We start from the raw sequence: 18,180 nt of genomic DNA, 5'->3' as shown, positions 1-18,180 counted from the left end.
TACTGATCGGTTTTTGAGAAGTGAGATCTTCCATAAGATATCTTTCTCTCCGTCCTTATCATGGACACCGTAATGGTAGCGAGATACAGCACTGCATTTCAATGTGATTTTTATTTGTTTATTTACATGCCTGTGCTGGGCGTATACAGGGCACATATATACGGATGTATACCTCGTATGGATATTATATATATCTTAAGAAACCAAGTTGGCTTACTAGTGGCAACAAAAACATCGGATCCTACCCGACCTGATATTCATGGCCATAACCATAACTATGTACAAACGCGAGCACGGGGACAAGCACAGGTGTAAGTACAATAGAAGGGACAATAGGAGATATAACAGTAGATATAACCGCGACTTGGACCATAACCCTAAACCTGAAGCGAAACCGGGAGAGAATCTGAGCAAATGAGACCATTGATTGCTTCAAGTGCGCTTGTTCCTGTCCATGGCCACCCCTTGTTGGCAGTGATTGGAATTGGAACAAAAACCTCAACTGACTGACTGACTGACCGAGCCGTCCAACCGGGTGGCAAGAAATTGACTTGCTTGACTACTAGCTCGAGGATGAGACTGGGGCACGGCTACAAGGAGAACAGAGTTAGCACGTATGTACAAAGTAACGTCCCTATTCACAAGATGCGGTCTTTGGCAGCAAAAAAGGGGCATAGAAGTGTGGATAGGATGAGAGGGAAAGTGGCGATGGTGAATCGCCAAAGCGGGAAAAACCGTGGATACGTACCAGTAAATACATGTCACGCTGTTGGTCGTGGAGCGTGCCATCCACTCATCAAAGCACATGGCGTGCGTGGCGTTGTGGCACGTAGTACAACGCCAGGTTTCGTTGTCGTTGTCGTCGTCATCGACCGGATTCGAAGAGGACATGGCGTTCAGGCAGATCCCACATTCAGTCTCGGAGGAGATGGGAGGGGGAGACGTCGCGCTGCTCCTCGACGTAGATGAAGATCGAGATGACGACCGAGATGACGACCGAGACGAGGACCGAGATGAGGACCGAGATGAGGTTGTGGAAGGGATGCGGGCTCCAGTTGGCGAAGATGAGCGTGACGACGCAATTGACGGAGCGTTGGATCGAGATTGTCGGCGTCGAGTGGCCCTGGTCGACGCACTGGACACGGCGGGTGCAGGATCGAAAACACGGCCTCGCATCGAGGACTGCTCTGCCCCGGATACGTCGGCGTCGGCGCTGATGGGTGTTAATGACCTCGTTCGATCCTCCAACTGGGCCAAAAGAACTTCAAGCCTCCTGATTGTCTCCTGTTGCATCCAGTGATGGTGGTAGTCCGAGTCTCCCAAGAGATCGCTGTCTCTGATCGACGGCTCGGAGGATATTGTTCTTCTTGTTGACGATGTGATCTGGCTCTCGCTGGGACGACGCCCTCTGTAAGAGCTTTGAGCTCGAACGCTGCTGTAGCGTGTTGAGGTTTGGGTCTCTGCCACGTGGCGGTCCAATCTAGTCAACCAGGTCTGGGTTTCCTCGGGTGCTTGGTACTGGTGCCATCTAATAGCACGTTAGAAAGCGTGTCAATTGGTAGGAAGCCAGGGCGGGACTTTATCTCCATCGGCATGTGGAATATCTCGATAGACGTACCGTTTACAATGAAGTAGGCTTGCCGCGTCTTGCAACTGCTTTTCCAACCTCGAGGGCTTCACTCCACACGCGAGAGGGCTGCAGATATTTGTGAGTATACGTGTGGCTGTGGAACGCGATGACGCCGCTACTGGATTTCGACATTTCCGCCCAGCGTCCCGACCACTTGTCGTGTAGCCAATGCATGTAGACTGCTCTTGAGGGTGAATGATGCCCAGAACTTGACAGAGCTCGCTGATGGAAAGCATTCTGTGAGGTTTCGTTGTGAGTGCAGGGGGAGGTGAATGATAAGAGACTGTGCCGCCTGGTTGGTCAAGGGATGGAAGATGTACCTACCAGGTTCTACGCTGTCTTTATAGAGTCTCTCGCCCGCTCTCACAGACACAGCCAATGCAGTTCAACGGCTCGCCCGGCGAGTCTCCAGGCAAAGGAACCATGCTCAGCCACAGGGCTTGCTCCCTTCCAAGATAATGAAGCGGCTGTTTGGTGCCGAACTGCCAGAAGTACACCTGTCCGTTCCCGCAACCGATGCAGCTGAGGCGTTCACGACCATTGGCCGAGTCCAGAGAGGTCCCTGTCCATTCGTCATGGAAATGGCGCAATACGCAGCACACCACCAGAGGCGCAGTGCAGGCTTCACGAACGGATGCATGGTCGCGGGTGTGGCCATGATGCCCCTCAGAGCAGGGGTTTCCAAACATATAGCGTATCAAAGTGTCACAGACCTTCCCCGGCCCCTGGGAGATTCTAGAAGCACACTGCTAGCTTCTTTGCGCAATTGAGGCGGAGATAGGTCATGTTGACGAGTAGACTGCGAGAGATAACTGCTTCTCACGACAGAAACGGGCATGGCGAGTTCGGGGCCCCCGTACGCATTGACCTTGACAAGGTTCTGCGGCCCGTCGGGGATATTGCGTAGCCGGCGCTTAAGAGAGAAAGGAATCGACGGCGTTGTGCACAGACGCTCTTCGTGGCGTAACTATTGTGGCTGTCGAGCTAGAGAGCGACAAAGAGTTAAGAGCGCTCATGCAAGGATCTTTCACTTCACATGGCCGTTTGCTCTGTACTCAGCATAGCATTTTCGCGTGATGACCCAGGTCACTTGAAGCCTCCATGAGGATGAATTGCGTCAAGCTGCCTTTTCTTTCTGGCCCGCATCTTTGCGTCAGTAGTAGATAGCCTAGCATGGTTCTCCTGCAGCGATGAAGAGCTCTCAGCTTCAAGGGGGTGGTCAGTGAAACAGCGCCAGTTACACAAGTGAAAAGCCACAACTGGCCATGTATTGTGCGGGTAGAAGAGTCTGAAAGTACGAGAACAAGAGTGGTAGTACTTGTTGATTGGAGTTGTATTGACAGAAAGAGGTTCTGGTTGGAATGCTAAGAGTCGCGTATGGAATAGAGAAGAAGTGTTTTCGACAAGAAGCGCCAAATTGAGAGAGGAAATTATTCGGTCTGACAGAGGATTCATGGTTAAACCTAGTGGCTCCCAGGCTTTGCAGAAATCAACTAGCACCGTCGGACAAGATAATTTTACTTGGTGAGTAGACCGATGTCCCAAGAGCAAGGCGAAATCATAAATTCGAGGAGACCAAGTAGTATTTGTATATTTAAGGATTGATTACATTCGATACGCATGTGTACTCTGATAATGCCAAACCTCCGCTATGCTATGCTATGCTATGCTGTGCCGTGCTATGCCCAAAAAAACCGCCAAAAATCGCAAACCGCATTAAAAAGACATGCTGCCCTGCAGCCCAACTCTTGTTCGCATTACTGACGTTGCTTCACCTCATCCATCTTCCCTGTGTCGCTGGCAATCAATGCTTACCAGGCACCGATCGAGGTGGGCACAGCCATGGTGATCGTGATGGTTTGGCAGCCAACACAATCACTCAAGTTATAGAAGAAGTTGGGGGCCAAGGTAGGTGTGGCAGTGACAGTCACTGTGGCTGGAGAAGGGCACCAATGGTGGGTAGTGGGTGACTGGGTAGGAGCCGGGTTGCAGTGACCGTTGGCGGCCGTCCCATATCCACACCAATGAGAGGCAGGAGTGGTGGTCGAAGTAGTCGAGGTGCTAGTGGAGGTCGGCGATGGGTTGCATTTTCCGTTCAGAGCAGTGCCAAATCCACAATAGTGAGTAGTGGTGGTGCTCGCTGTAGTTGGCACGCTGCTGGTGCTGGTAGTGGAGCAGGAGCTGGTCGACTTGCTTGAAGTGCTCTTGCTGGTGCTGGCACTGGAGGTAGAGGTACTGCTGGTGCTCGTACACTTGGTCGTGGTAGTCTTGGAATGTGAGGTCGTGGTAGTGGTAGTGGTGCTGGTAGTCGAGGTGCTGGTGCTGGTGCTGGTTGGAGTGATGCATTTTCCGTCAAGTGCCGTGCCAAATCCACACCAGAATGACGTGGTGGTTGTAGTCGAAACCGGTGTGGTAGTGGTTGTGGGTGTAATGCATTTTCCGTCCAAAGCTGTGCCAAAGCCGCACCAGAATGAGGTCGTTGTGGTGCTGGCTGAGGTCGACGTGCTGGTCGACGTGGGGGTAATGCATGAGCCATCAGCGGCTGTTCCAAAGCCGCAATAGTAGCTCGTTGTGGTGGTAGAGGAAGTAGAGCTTGAGGTCGTAGTTGGCACGGAAGTAGTCGTGGTAGAGGAAACAGAGCTCGAGGACGTAGTTGGGACGATACATGAGCCATCTGCATTAGTGCCAAAGCCACAGTAGTTGGAAGTGGTGGTGGTCTCGGCCACTGGCATGGCCAAAGCGCCAGCAGCAAGAGCTGCAATGAGGAAAGAGACGGAGGAACGCATTTCTGATGACGGGATTATACTCTGTAGATTGTAGATGGGAATGCGCTGTTTTGAGGAGTGTTGCTTGAAGCGAGTGTGGCAAGGAAACTGTTCGGTTCAAACGATTGTGGTAAGGTAACGAGGGTACAGGAAGTTGTTGCTATAGTTGTTTTGCTGTTGTGATGATGGACAAGACAAACCTTTCCGGCAACAAGAGGCACTCACCTTCTTATACACCATGGTATAGACGAAAAAGCATAGCTTCTCTGGTGTCATGCGAGCCATGGTGACAATCCAGGTGTAGCATTGCTCGCTATGCTGTAAGGTTTTCCCAGGCTATCGCACTGAGCCTCAGCAGCTATTGTAACGTGCAAGTGGTGTGTTCGGTGCCAAGTCAGATGGCGATTGGGTCGCAAAGGGCAAATCATGCGAGACATCTCCCAAGCTTCGTCAAGGCTGAAGTGAGAGAAATTCTGTGGAGAGAGCTTTCAAGAGTTGGGGAGGCTGAGCACCAAAGAGTCTGGGCTCCAGTTCGCAGGCGCAGTCAGGGGGAGGTAAAAGATGCACCAATCAGCACATCCCATACCCACTTGTTCTAACCACATGTGGTTGGGGTAGCCGGGGTTGCGGAAAAGTAGTTTATCCGATGCGAATGATAAGTTTCTCAGGTGGTATTTTCTAGTGGCACCCTCAGCAGCTACGGTAGCACCAACACCAGCACCAGGCTACGCTTCTCTTCTCCGGATTCTACCTTCTTTTGGACTGAGACATATGGGCACATGACTTGACGTAGTCAGTGTGCTTCTTTCTCCCATGGAGTGACGTCTTCAATAGTGATGGCAAGAATGGGTGTTTCTATTTTTACCCTCTACTCGGTACAGAACGTGACTTGAAAATTCACTCAAACTATTGGGCGCGGAACATCCACGGACGTACACAGTACTTGTGCTTGTACACATTTGACTACTTGACCAAGGAAATGAAGAGCGTCCAGTGGTGGCCAACTGAGACATCAGAACGTGAGCCCTTCAAGGTGTGTGCCGAGTAGTCATAACACTTGAGGCCAGCCAGGCAGAGACGAGGAACGTAGTCACCAAACCAAGAGAAGACGGTTCTGAGAGAACTGGTGAAGCATTGTCGATCCGGGAGCATGACTGCTAGCAGACAGGCTACTGTGCAAAAGTACCGGGTACAAGTAAATGCTGTATTTGTAGGATTCCCTACTTGGCTGCAGGTGGCCGTGCTTTGCCTATTGCCTACCTAGGGAGTAGTCAATTATTGTGCAGGCGCGTCATCCATCTCAACACGTGTCTGCAATTTGTATGGAGAACTCAGTGTCCAACGACAACAAGGGGCAACACCTAACAAAGTCTTACTTTCCCTTTCTCAAACAACGATACCCAATATGTTTGGGGCTTTGAATCGCTTTATAGCTCGCCTCGACGGTGAGCCGCCTCCACGACAAGCAGATACTGGGCCTTCGGATACATCGTATGGCTTTCAAGTCCTGCGAAACACAAATAAAGACCTCCCCATTGAACCGTGGTTCGACTTCATCATAGGCATAAACGGCCATTATCTGGTACTTGTCTAGCCCAACAAGAAGCAACTAGTTGTGAGATGATATGCTGACTCCTTGGAGGACTCGCCGGATCCCGCCCTGTTCACAACCGAACTGCGCAACTGCGCTGGAGGATACTGTTCGCTGGATCTATGGAGCGCAAAGGTACGAGGTTACTTTTCTGCCAGAGTATTGTTTCTATTCCTGATCGGTGTGTTCAGGGTTCAAGATCCCATTCGATCAGTGTCGCCGTTCCTTCTCCCCCAGAAACGCTCGGACTCTCACTACAACTCGCACCTCTCAATTCCGCACACAACATCTGGCATGTCTTGGCCATTCCCTCCCCGTTGTCACCGGCCCATCAAGCAGGCCTCCTACCGCATAGCGACTACATACTTGGCTCGCCAAGCGGCACGTTAAAGGGAGAAGCTGCTCTCGGTGAGCTCGTGGAAGACCATCTCAATCGCAGTTTGGTACTATGGGTCTACAACTCGGAATTTGACGTGGTTAGAGAGGTTGAACTGGTGCCGCGAAGAGGATGGGGAGGCGAGGGAGCTCTAGGGGCGGTCCTTGGTTTTGGCGCCTTACACCGCTTGCCAGTGGGATTGGGAGAAGAGGTGCAGGCACCGGGAGAAAATCTATTTGACGCTGACAAGAAGAGCTCGGAGAATGGGCAACAGGACGTGTTCACCAACACCTTCCAACCTGCCCCTGCTCAGGATCTACCTTCACCTCCTATGGTCAATCCGAATATCCCTCCACCCCCATTGATGAGCCCAGGAGCTCCCCCTCCCACTGCATCCGCCACCTCCAGAGCACGAAAGGGAAGACACCATGGCGCAGCTGCTCTGGGCAGTGGCTTCGATGATATATTCGCCGAAGGTGCTAAGAAGAGTGCCGAGCGGGACCATGTACCTTCAAGAAAAGGTACGCCGCTTGCCCCGCCACCCAAGATCACATCTGCTGGGCCAACGCCGCATTCTGTCACTCATGACAAAGAGGATCCGCTAGCGCAAGCAGGTGAGGATCTTGGTGAACCTGGGGATGCCGAGGAAACGTGAACTGGCACGTTCGTCAACCCCCATGGCACTCATGGGCAGTCTTGAAGACATATCGAGGAGAGTGCCCAATCTCAAAGGTCAAGCTTCGGAAATGATTGCTTTGGCTTATGTACCAGTCGCACCAACCTCATCCTTCCACCACTCCATGAACTCCCGGATTCTGTCCGACCTCTCCTTTGCCATCGCCTTTCCGGTCTCGGTCTTCATCATCCCTTCCAACTTGAGCAACTTATCCTCGAAATGCTGTATCGAGTCCTGAAGACTCCTAGCACCTTTTGCTCCTCCAAAAGTGAAGCAACGAGCAATCCCGATGGCCCCGATAGCATCAAGCCGATCAGCATCCTGAACGATGGCCAGCTCAGGGATGATGTCAATGAGGTTCTTAACATTCTGAGGGTTTTTGATCTCAGAGGAATACGATACACCCTCAACCAACAGTTGAATATGCTCTGCATAGCTATGTGGCATACCAGCGTCGATCACTGCCTTTTGCAGAGTCATCTTCTGTTGATCCGTTGTCACATCGACATACTTCTTGTCCTCAACGTCATGCAGCAACGCCCCTAAAATCACACTCAGTGGGTTCAACGCGGGCAAAGCCTTCTGCTTCCGTTCCTCTTCCTCCTTCTCCAGGATCGTTAAAGCATTGCTCAGGACTCGCCGCACATGTCTGAAATCATGGGATGCGTCAAAGCGTGGGTTCCGGAAGTATGTCTCGGTGAAGGCGTATATCTTCCGGACAGTCGAGATTTCGTGGTCGGAAAGGCTAGGGTACGTGGCTGGATCGACGTACTTATCCTTTGCCATGTTGGATGTCAAAAAGGGTGTCGAGAAGACGGACTGAGAAGTGGATATCAAACTCGGAGCGTGGATACCGGCGGCACGCGACCAGAACGATTAGCAGACTGAAATGGAGAAATTTTATCTTAGACCTCGTCAATGCATGATTGGGTTGTTTCGGGAGAGGATCTCTGCCGTGTCGGAGTTCTGTGTTCCTAGGTATGCAGGGACAATCATCTATTACTGTCGGTGAGGAAACTTTGGAGATGAAAATCAAGATGACCTGAGAAAATCATTTTTGGGGACAAGGAAACTTCCGTGATGGCCGAGTCTTTTCGAGTCTGAGAAGCCACTGAAGCCAAGACGGAAGAATGTCGGATCTTCTTCCTTTTTGGGCTGCTATGGCACCATCGCTTTCGCGACACAGCAATCTTGTCTTCATGTAATCATGTTCGTCCCTTCAATCCCAACTCCATCACAGCGTGGATGTTGCCCGGTATCTTCCTACTACTACGCAGCTCCAGTCGTGGATCAGCCTGTTCGAATAACGACTTCCACCCACCTACGTCCCTTTCGCAGCCGTTGAAACTCAGCATCATCTCCATATCCATAATCCTAAACAAGGAACTCATCAGCACTCTATTTTATTGGGGTTTGCCCATGGCCTCACCTTGTTCTGTTTTCATCGAACTTGCTTAGAACTCCGACTTCGGGCATGATGGCGTCAACAATCACAATTCTACTATTTGGACCCATGGCGGGAGTGATGTTGCTCAGGATCTGCGCCGCATACTTGTCCGAGTAATCGTGGCAGATGAATCTCAGCAAATAGACATCGGCGTTCTTGACAGGCTGCGGCGTGAAGAAGTTGTGCGTTTGAAAGTCAACGCGATCAATGTGCCTGTCGTTGGCACGCTCTTGTCGGGCTTGAGTCACGACCTTTTCAAGATCTTGCACGATGAACCTGAGCTCCGGGGCGACTGCAGCAATCTCGAAGCAGCAGTGTCCAAAGCTACCACCCACGTCAACCACGAGACCATCTCCCAGTGAATTCCAGCTGAATGCATCGACCAGATGGCCTATGTTGTAACTCTCTCCGGAAGCCAACGATCTCATGGCCCCCATGAATCGTTGTAATCGGGCTGGATGCCCTTCAAAGTACTCAAACATTGGTAGGTCTGTGTTGTGGCCAAGATTCCACGGCGTCGTGTTCTTGTCCTGGCTTCCTGGATACTTTTCCGTGGCCTCCACGAGCCGGGGCGCACCGATGAAGCTTTCCTCGGTCACATATCCCAGGATGTCCAGGAAGTCAGGTTGCAACAACGTCACGGACAACGCAGTGTGAGCCACATAACCCGCTCGAGATTCCCGAAACATATTTTTGGTCATAGTAAATCTCAGCACTCTGGAGCATTGACCCTCCAGCGTGCCCGTCTTTGTGGCAAGATCCTTATAGCTAATGTCTCCAGTGACGGGAACTCCCTCGGCAAGCCGATAGTGATAGATGTATTGCATACACGCCGACATATAGTGACCGCCCAAGAAATCCCAATTTGCATCCGCTGGACCCGAGACGAGCTGCAACAGGGTGGCACATGCTTCTCGGACTTGGGTGCGCGCATTCAAAATGTCTTCCGTGAGCCGTGGACACTTGTCGACGTTGGTCGGCCCTGTGCCCGGAAAGAATGGGGATGCATCTGCGGCAAGCGAGAGAGGTGGGAGGGAGTTCTGCTGCAAGTACTCGGAAATTGTGTTGGTGTTGGTTTGGATCTGCTGCGCCAGCTCAAGAATGGAATCGTTGTGGTTCGACATCTTGTTTTCTGGTTGGAGAGGCCAGGAAGGCAAGTTTGTTCGTCAGGACATGAAACCAAGGTTTATATACTCCTCCCTGCTCCCTGCTACCCATCTTCACTTTGCTTTTGCACAACCAGTACCCTCCTCTCCCATTTCCTTTCCAGTGCCAGCATTGCCCCCACCGAGCAGATTTCATCTGACGGGGTCAGAAAGTATGCACACGAGCGCCTTACATGGTGTGGTGTGGTGGCCTGAATCAAGATTGAACCACATCTTCCATGTGAGACCGGAGGAAAAGTAACCCATTCAGAGATATAGCCGACTTGGGACAAGAGAGGTGTCACAAGCATTCAAACCCGTTTTACGTAAAAGTGCCAACACTAGCTGGAACCCCCCATTGGCCAATGCCTGTCTCTCCATTTCCATTTCCGGGCTGTCGTATACTAGCCTGGATTTTTTTAAGATCCCTGGATTTCTGGGACAGAACCGAGGGGGAGGGGGAGAAAGAGTCATCTCAGATTCCTGATATATCTATGCGAGGTTGTACGTATTATACTCGCAATAACTCGATACGACAAGCGAGGCCGGGATGCAGGCTAGGGGTCCTCGGATCCAGCCTTTTTCGCTTTCCACATGCATTGCTCGTATAGACGCTTCGATACCCGATTGGGACATTCCCTATGATATCACGATACTCGTCAAGCTCGTACAAGAACCCTTGGTCCACGTGGCGAATGGAGCCGAGCAAGAAGGGTTCAGGCCTCCATAGTCATGAGGGAAATGGCCAAATCAATTGGAGGTACAGGTGGTAATATCATCTCTTTCATTGGTAAAATGCAAAAAGTACTATATTATCCATTACCGAAGCTGAAGCCGAATTACATACTCGTACACTTTATTCGCTGTCCCGACCGTCCCGCTTCATAAGTCATCATCTCGTGCAAGGCCGTCAATTGGCCTTATCCCCCACCCCCCTTGTCAGCCTGTCTACTCGCATTTGGTACAGATCGCCTTTCTCACAACCTCGGCGACACCGCACACCCTCGAAGCTCGGCTTGCCGTAAATCTCGCGTGAGGCTTGGCTATGTAGCCGAAACCGGGCGCAGGAACACCTAGGCTCATTGAATCGCTGGAGAGCGAGGGATATGGTGTGGCGTGGCGTGGCTGATATCCGGAGCCTTGTTGCGACACCATCAGACACCGTGGTGAGCAAGACTCCCTCGCCGCATTAGCGCAGGAGTGTGATTTTTATGGCTTCAAAGTGCAGAGCCGTCATCGATGCCGCCACCCCTTTGAGGTGGCGGCAATGATTGACCAACTCTATCGACTTTTGTTGAGACCTTTTCAACTATCGCAACTGGATGGAGATGAGCTGAAGGCGCCAGAGGCCGCAAAGTGAGGGATAGAAACCTCGGCGGACGCAGGGAAGAAGTTGCGACATCTGGTGCAGATGGTCAGACCGACTGTGGGCCCGCTCTTGTGGTACCCAGCAATCTGGGCGCGAAGCTCCTCGACTTCCTGCTCGAGGCGGCGCACTTCCTGCTTCCTCTTCTGTCGGAAGTTGCTCTGGGCCTTGCGGTTTTGTTCGCGCCGCCGGTGCTTGCGGTCCAGCATCTTGGCCTGGTTCGTGTTCGAGTCCAAGGGCATGTCTCCAAAGTCGGCCGGCGTCGTCTCCTTTGTCCAGAAGTCGTCCGAGTGCTCGCTGCTCGCGTAGCTGACTGACGCGTCGACCGCCGACTGCGAGAATGCGTCCCCGTAAAACCCAGACTGTGACTGTTGAGACTCACTCCCCGTGCGCAGGTGGCTTGAATGAGCGACTGGCACGCTTGGAGTCGACTCGAAGAAAAGGTCCAGGATGTCCACTGTGCTTTGATCTGAGGTGGCCGACGAGGGATAGGACCAGTCGAATGTAGCGGCGTTGAAATCTGTGGGAAAGCTCAAACCCATGTTTTGTTCGATTGCCTGCATTATTTGTTGGTTGAAATAGGATCGACGACGGCTTTTCCGATATTGTTGTGAAGGTCCAGAAGGGTAATGTGGTGTTGTATTAGGTATTAGACCGCGTTGGGTTGGATTATCCAAAATGGGAGTAGAATGGATTTGCTAGTGTTGCTGTTGTCTTTTGGATCTCGATGGAGGAATTCAAACATTGCAGAGGCAGGAAAGATATGGTGTTGTTATATCCCGCAAGGCTGGCCTACGGACAGCTTTGATACAACAAGCGCGCAGTCACCCCAAAGTATGACGCAGCGTGGGTGAATAAGATGGCTTGCCTGCCCCATCTAGACCGCCAGGACTGAGAAACGACCTGTGACATAATGCAGGGACCAAGCTACCCTTGCACGCGAACTCACATTTGGGAAACTGGGGGTGGGCGAAGAGACATTTTCGCCTGACAAAGCGAGGATTGGGAAAGCAGGAGTGTTTCGGATAGTGGGAGCGGCGCACGGAGTGCAGGCACGGCATCGTAGGACAGCTTTAGTGAGTAGGATGGGGGGTTAAGGGGGTATAGCGATAGCGCATTGGCGTTGTGCGGGAATTCTCCCGGCAAACGAGGGAGTCGGAGGAAGAGAGAAGGGGGGGAAAGAGGTGCTGGGAGGTGATTGGATCAGTGACGTGATATCAGATGCGTCTATACCGAAATAGGAGAGCGGGGAACTGCTTATTAGAACAACTTGTCCAATCAAATGGTCCATGTTCGATACCGAGGACAGATACCAGCAACCTCACCAATCTCCTCCTCCTCAGTAACGTCCAAACCCCCTCCATCCTCTTGCGACTGTCAACCACATCTTCTCTGTTATCCACTGCCTACACAAGAGGGGTTAGTCCGCAGTCTCCCCTGCCAACGCACCTTCCTTAAGGAAACTGCTCTCCTCTCCGACCTCTTCTCACTGGAAGACGGACCTGGCTTGATTAGTGAATTTTGGTTCTACTTGTAGTATTAGCGCGAGCGAGGCGCTTCCCCTATCGGGAATACCCCTCTTATTTCAAGCTATCTGTCAACCTGCATGTCTGGAATTGAGATATCTTTCCAGCTCAAGAGGACCTGCACTCTCCGATATTTGCATGGGCACTTCACACTTGCAGCAATGTTGACAGATTGTCCGTCGTTCAAAGGCACGACGCTCTGCAGGGACTTTAGCGAAGTCTAGACGCGGTCCCTTGCGGATCTTCAGTTTTGTCGGACTTCGTCCGCCAGTACGAGGATGATGGAAACATGAACTGCCGCGGCTCCTTCCGGCTCCGCTGAGGCTCCCTCTGAGATAGACGGATTCAGTGGATCACAGTCTCTCTGATCTAACAAAACCCACATCCCACGCTGGCACAATAACGTCCGTCAATCAAGCGCTCGAGACTGGCCTCACGGACGGATGGTCCGTTGCTTGCTTCCATGCTTCCATGCATGCTTCTCTGCATTCTTTATCATCAAGCATCTTCGCCTGCGCCAATGACTGGGTGTCAACCACATCCGTGGTTGTTAGCCGGGCTTTCAGATCCTTCAAACCCCTGCCTGGATTGATACCATCTGGAAAAGCACCGAGTCGCAATGACGGTCGCATTTTCCCCGGTTGGTGGGCTTCTACCTCATCCCCCCTTTTTCTCCCACGTCAAAGCCTCGAGAAGTAACCACATCCCCTTCTTGTTGAGCAATGAACTACTCAGACTCTGGGCAGGAATCATGTCATGTCCACCGAAAATTTTGCATCGCTGCTGAACTGCATTTGCTAAGATCAGAACATACATACGTCGATGTATCGCCTCGCTGACACCAACCTGACCACGTCGCTGAAGGTTCGGGGAATGGTCCACGGCATATGTCCAGCTTGAGACGGTTGCTTATCGGGTTGGAAGGTGTGAGAGACGCGATATGAACCACGTCAGGGGAGCCAACTCTGCTGGATTTCAGTACAAACAGAGTCGATCAATCTCAGAGATTTCGAGCTGGCCCAGCAACAAGAATTTCAACAGGGAGTTATAAGATCCTGCTTGTACTGAGAGGGTTTGTTACTGGAATTACTATTCCGTCAACCTTGTTTTCTGATGATACAGATGCTTTGGGCAGGCAAACTGGCCTTTTCTCCACGGATTGCCGTATTTCGTACACCAAGGGTCGCTTCGGGTTCACTTCATCGGATGAACTGCTGCCAAATTCGCCGATTCGTTCGCGACAACCACCTATTTTGGGATGAAACCTCGACGGATGCCTCGGTTGGATAAAATCCACTTGTCTGACAGGTATGACACTCGCACCCTAATGGCCATAATAGGTGTCAAACCTCTTCAACTGGTCTGTCAGACGGAATATCTCACAGATCAAATGACGACACCATCCCGCCTCGCTTAACATGGAATGTCATTGTCCCGATTCCAATGAGGCGAATGAGGCGAAGAGGATTCATCACCGTCCAACACTTTCAACCTTCGTTTCCACATTCAGATCAGTGTCCTTTTCGCGCATTTTGCGTCTGCCTGTCCTTTTCGGCTTCATTATCTCTTCACTTCAACTCTTGCACTCTTGTACTCTTGTCTGGTTTTCCAACAGAAGGAGGCTCTGCGCGAGACAAAAATTCCCACCTGATCATTCTGCACAAGAGACTCGCCCCCCATTGAATTCAAGATGCCTTTTCAAGTCCCAGAGTTCCTGGGCACCTATCGCTTCTGGGTCACCCTGTCTCTGGCTGGCTCCGTTCTCCTGGTCAGGTTTGCGCCTCAATATTCAATTTTCCAATCCTACACATGGACAGCCTCTGTGATTTTCCTCTTCCAGGCCTTTATCTGGGCAGTCTACGTTATCTTCATCTACCCTTTTTACACGAGCCCTCTGCGTAATCTGCCGACGGTCAAAGGAGGTAGCAGGATCTCGGGCCACTGGCGCACGATGCTCAAAGAACCCTCTGGGGTGCCTCAGAGACGCTGGGCTCAAGAGATTCCCAACGACGGCCTGATCCGCTACTTGCACCTTTACAACCGGGAACGTCTGCTGGTCACTAACCCCAAGGGCCTTGCCGAAGTTCTGAATACGAAGAGCTATGAATTCATTAAGCCCGAGTTACTTCGCACGGGTATCGGACGAGTCCTAGGTGTTGGGGTGCTGCTTGCAGAGGGCGACGACCACAAAGCGCAGAGGAAGAATCTCATGCCGGCGTTCCACTTTCGCCACATCAAGGAACTCTACCCGATATTTTGGTCCAAATCTCGAGAGATGGTGCATGAGATCCAGAAACAGCTGGAGTCGTCGTCCGAGCCACGGCCCTCGATTGAAGTTAGCGAATGGGGCAGTCGCGCAACGTTGGACATCATCGGTGTGGCCGGCATGGGTCAAGACTTCAACTCCCTGCAAGACCCGACGAACGAATTGAATCGTGTCTACCGGGCTGTCTTCCAGCCAGATCGCACTGCCCAAATCCTGGGTCTCCTCTCCTTCTTCCTTCCAGCGTGGTTTCTCAACAACCTCCCTATCGACCGGAACAACCAAGTACAAGCCGCATCGGACGTGGCAAAAGACACATGCCGCCAGTTGATCGCGCAAAAGAAGCAGCGCATGGCCAACAAGGAGCCCATGCAGCCGGACATCATTTCCGTGGCGCTCGAGTCCGGCGGGTTTACTGACGAAGAGCTCGTCAACAACATGATGACCTTCCTCGCCGCCGGCCACGAAACCACGGCATCGGCGTTCGCCTGGGCTGTTTACCAACTGTGCCAACGACGAGATATCCAGGCACGCCTGCGGGACGAGATCCGGTCGCACATCTCCAGTCTCGATAGTGACGACATCACCGCCGAAGTCATTGACGGCATGCCCTACCTCCACGCTGTCTGCCAGGAGATTTTACGTCTCTGGGCGCCCGTGCCACTCACCCTGCGCGACGCGGCCTGCAACACGTCGATCCTGGGCCACTTTGTCCCCAAGGGCACCAAGGTCATCCTCTCGCCGTGGGCCATCAACCACAACACGGCGCTGTGGGGCGACGACGCCTCCGAGTTCAACCCGGACCGGTGGACCGCCCCGGGCCAGGCCAACGCCGGCGGCGCCGTCAGCAACTACGCCTTCCTGACCTTCCTGCACGGTCCGCGGAGCTGCATCGGCGCCAAATTCGCCGTCGCCGAGTTCGCATGCCTGGTCGCCGCGTTCGTCGGCACCTACGATTTCGAGATGGTCGACCCGGACAGGGACATCGAGATCAAGGGAGGCGTCACGGCCCGCCCCAAGGGCGGTATTGAGGTATACCTCAAGCCCGTCGAGGGGTGGACGACTTGAATTTTTTTTTTTGGCTCTGCTGCATTCTTTGACAGCGAAGAGCATGGGGTGTTTTCGCGGCATTGAGATAGCGAAGGGGCACGTTTTACACCACACCGACATGGGACAGTCTTGTTCGGATGGTGCATATGCGCGTATGAGTGCTTTTGACGGATACATATACGAGGTATAGAGCAAGCATGGAGTAAGGATCAGGTGCCTTTTTTGGCGGTTTTTCAGCGGAGATTCGCGTCTCAAGGCCAGGGAATCCATGCATATAGTTTTACTCAAACTAATTTACAATATCTCGATGCTGCTCGCGGGTTTTTTCCCAAGAGGATGACATCTCGCTTCTCCGACTAGATGTGATTCTCTCATCACTCTTCATCGCTCAGCTCGCTGAGTTCACTTGACTCGCTTCCCGAACTATTCCCCCTTTTCCGGCCCTTCTGCTTCTTCCCCCTTGCCGCACCGTTGGTGCTCTGTTTTCCTCCAAACATGTCCATCAAATTCCTCTGGCCCTTCTCGGCCTGTTTTTCTTTGGCCAGCTTCTTCTTCTCCTGCTCCAGCTTCTTGTCCCTCAGTCTCTCATATTGCGCCTGCATCTGGTCCCTTTCTGCCTTGCCTCTCTCACTCAACTCGTTCTCCAGCCGCTGAAACTCTTCACTCTCCGGGTCCATGCCGATCAGACTCTCCAAGAGTTTGATCTCCGTCGCCCAAATACTCTTGTCCTCGATCATTTTCTTCCCCTTTGGATCGCTTGGGTCTGGCTTCTCGCAGGGTGTCTCGAGAATCAAGGGCAAGTTCTGGAAGCGCGGTTCGTTCATGACGTTGTGGAAGGCACGGAGTCCGAGAAATCCCAGGCCAATGTTCTGGTGGAGGTCTCTGTGGCTGCCTAATGGCATCTTGGAGTCGTTTAGGTGCATCGCCTTCAGGTACTTGAAGCCGACGACACTGTCAAACTCGTCCATGGTCTTCCTGAATTCATCTGGACTGCGCAGATCGTAACCTGCCGCGAAAGCATGGCATGTGTCAATGCAGACACCAACTCGAGACCGGTACTCAGGCTTAATCTGAGAGATAACGTCTCGGAGATCTGAAAATCGTCCGCCAATCAATGTGCCATGCCCCGCCATATTCTCTAACAGAGGGACAACGGTTTTTGTTTCTGACAGCGCCCGGTTGAGTCTGGTGGCAAGTCGAGTGACCGCTTCTGCGAAGGGACTTTGTCCAGCTCCTCCTGGGTGAAAGTTGTAGTACCGGATTCCGAGGGCCTCGCACCGATGGAGATCGTCAATAAATGCATCATAAGACTGCTTTGCCTTGTCCTCATCCTCGGTCGCCAGGTTGACCAGATATGACCCATGAGGGACGATATGTGACAGTCCGTCAAAATTGTGGTCTATCAGCGCCTTCTTGAACGCATCTCTGTTCTCATCTTTCAACGCAGGGTTCTCCCATTTCCGCTGCGACTTGAGGAAACATGCAAACGCATTGCCTCCAATCTGGACGCAATTTGTGACTGCATTTTCCACGCCCTTTGCTATACTAGTATGAGCGCCCACGTACATCTTCAGCCCGACAGTTCTGGGAGCAAGCGGCATAGCCTCGGCCTCCTTTTCTTCTTTCGTTTTGCGTTTCCGCTTGGGTTTGACTGACTCTTCTTGCTCTGCTTTGTCTCCGTCAAGTTCGGATCCTTCCGATTCAGATTCGGCCTCTTTCTTAAACCTCGCTTTCGCTCTTCGTTTGGGGGTGTCAGAGGTGGGCTGCTCGCTTTGCTCAATCGTCACCTTAACCTCCTTCTTCAGCGCCGCTTTGCCCCTTGCCGCCAAACTGGCTTTACTTGTCACTTCCTTCTCGACTGTTACAGTGACTTCCTTGTTTGTCTTTCGCTGAGTTTTCGGTGTGATGTCCGCGCGATCCTCTGCTGGTTTTGTGCGCTTTCGGCTCCTCGCATTGGGTTCACTGTCAGGTCCATCGACAATGGCTGCACTACCTCGCTTGCGTTTCCTGGTGTCCGGATTCTCTGGGTAGGTGTCTATAGCAGCGACTGCTTTACTCTTGCGCAAGTGAGGCATGTTGATAGAAATTTGAACATGAACGTTAGGCAAGACAGCCTTAAGGAGGTGTTCATTGAAACTTGGAGATCATGACGGTTATAACGCGTCTCTCTCGGAGTTGACGCGTAAAGTGGCCTGCCTCGCCGCACCTTCCCCAAATTTTTCGATGTCAACCCAGCCAATCTGTAAATTCACTCTTGCTATTCGGTACTCATTGCAGAATCGAACAAGGAGACTGTACTTTACTACTTGCTCAAATATGAGTATTTGATCAATTCTCCCCCTGCC

At 52.1% G+C, this 18,180-nt stretch overlaps 8 protein-coding genes across 8 annotated transcripts; 2 read left to right on the top strand and 6 right to left on the bottom strand.

Annotated features, from left to right (window-relative positions):
* Nucleotides 1-913: 913 nt before the first annotated feature.
* Nucleotides 914-1,762, bottom strand: AYO20_02262 (hypothetical protein; the record flags this gene model as incomplete). Its single annotated transcript, XM_022640567.1, has 3 exons — nt 914-1,135; nt 1,201-1,528; nt 1,626-1,762. 3 exons carry the CDS (start codon nt 1,760-1,762, stop codon nt 914-916), a joined length of 687 nt encoding a protein of 228 aa, XP_022503624.1.
* Nucleotides 1,763-3,441: 1,679 nt separating this feature from the next.
* On the bottom strand, nt 3,442-4,680 carry AYO20_02261 (hypothetical protein; the record flags this gene model as incomplete). The annotated part of the gene is made up of 2 exons (XM_022640566.1): nt 3,442-4,461; nt 4,621-4,680. 2 exons carry the CDS (start codon nt 4,678-4,680, stop codon nt 3,442-3,444), a joined length of 1,080 nt encoding a protein of 359 aa, XP_022503623.1.
* Nucleotides 4,681-5,800: 1,120 nt separating this feature from the next.
* Nucleotides 5,801-7,017, top strand: AYO20_02260 (hypothetical protein; the record flags this gene model as incomplete). Its single annotated transcript, XM_022640565.1, has 3 exons — nt 5,801-5,977; nt 6,038-6,121; nt 6,178-7,017. 3 exons carry the CDS (start codon nt 5,801-5,803, stop codon nt 7,015-7,017), a joined length of 1,101 nt encoding a protein of 366 aa, XP_022503622.1.
* A 105-nt stretch (nt 7,018-7,122) lies between these two features.
* Nucleotides 7,123-7,824, bottom strand: AYO20_02259 (hypothetical protein; the record flags this gene model as incomplete). The annotated part of the gene is made up of 1 exon (XM_022640564.1): nt 7,123-7,824. The coding sequence occupies one exon, from the start codon at nt 7,822-7,824 to the stop codon at nt 7,123-7,125; it is 702 nt and encodes a 233-aa protein (XP_022503621.1).
* A 639-nt stretch (nt 7,825-8,463) lies between these two features.
* AYO20_02258 (hypothetical protein) lies at nt 8,464-9,609 on the bottom strand (the record flags this gene model as incomplete). The annotated part of the gene is made up of 1 exon (XM_022640563.1): nt 8,464-9,609. The coding sequence occupies one exon, from the start codon at nt 9,607-9,609 to the stop codon at nt 8,464-8,466; it is 1,146 nt and encodes a 381-aa protein (XP_022503620.1).
* Nucleotides 9,610-10,935: 1,326 nt separating this feature from the next.
* Nucleotides 10,936-11,538, bottom strand: AYO20_02257 (hypothetical protein; the record flags this gene model as incomplete). The annotated part of the gene is made up of 1 exon (XM_022640562.1): nt 10,936-11,538. One exon carries the CDS (start codon nt 11,536-11,538, stop codon nt 10,936-10,938), a length of 603 nt encoding a protein of 200 aa, XP_022503619.1.
* A 2,674-nt stretch (nt 11,539-14,212) lies between these two features.
* Nucleotides 14,213-15,853, top strand: AYO20_02256 (hypothetical protein; the record flags this gene model as incomplete). The annotated part of the gene is made up of 1 exon (XM_022640561.1): nt 14,213-15,853. The coding sequence occupies one exon, from the start codon at nt 14,213-14,215 to the stop codon at nt 15,851-15,853; it is 1,641 nt and encodes a 546-aa protein (XP_022503618.1).
* Nucleotides 15,854-16,209: 356 nt separating this feature from the next.
* Nucleotides 16,210-17,910, bottom strand: AYO20_02255 (hypothetical protein; the record flags this gene model as incomplete). Its single annotated transcript, XM_022640560.1, has 1 exon — nt 16,210-17,910. One exon carries the CDS (start codon nt 17,908-17,910, stop codon nt 16,210-16,212), a length of 1,701 nt encoding a protein of 566 aa, XP_022503617.1.
* Nucleotides 17,911-18,180: the final 270 nt, after the last annotated feature.

This window comes from Fonsecaea nubica, assembly GCF_001646965.1.
Source record: "Fonsecaea nubica strain CBS 269.64 chromosome Unknown Scaff9, whole genome shotgun sequence".
NCBI classification, from domain to species: domain Eukaryota; kingdom Fungi; phylum Ascomycota; class Eurotiomycetes; order Chaetothyriales; family Herpotrichiellaceae; genus Fonsecaea; species Fonsecaea nubica.
Note: the sequence above shows the minus strand (reverse complement) of the source record. Positions and strands in the feature narration are given on the sequence as shown.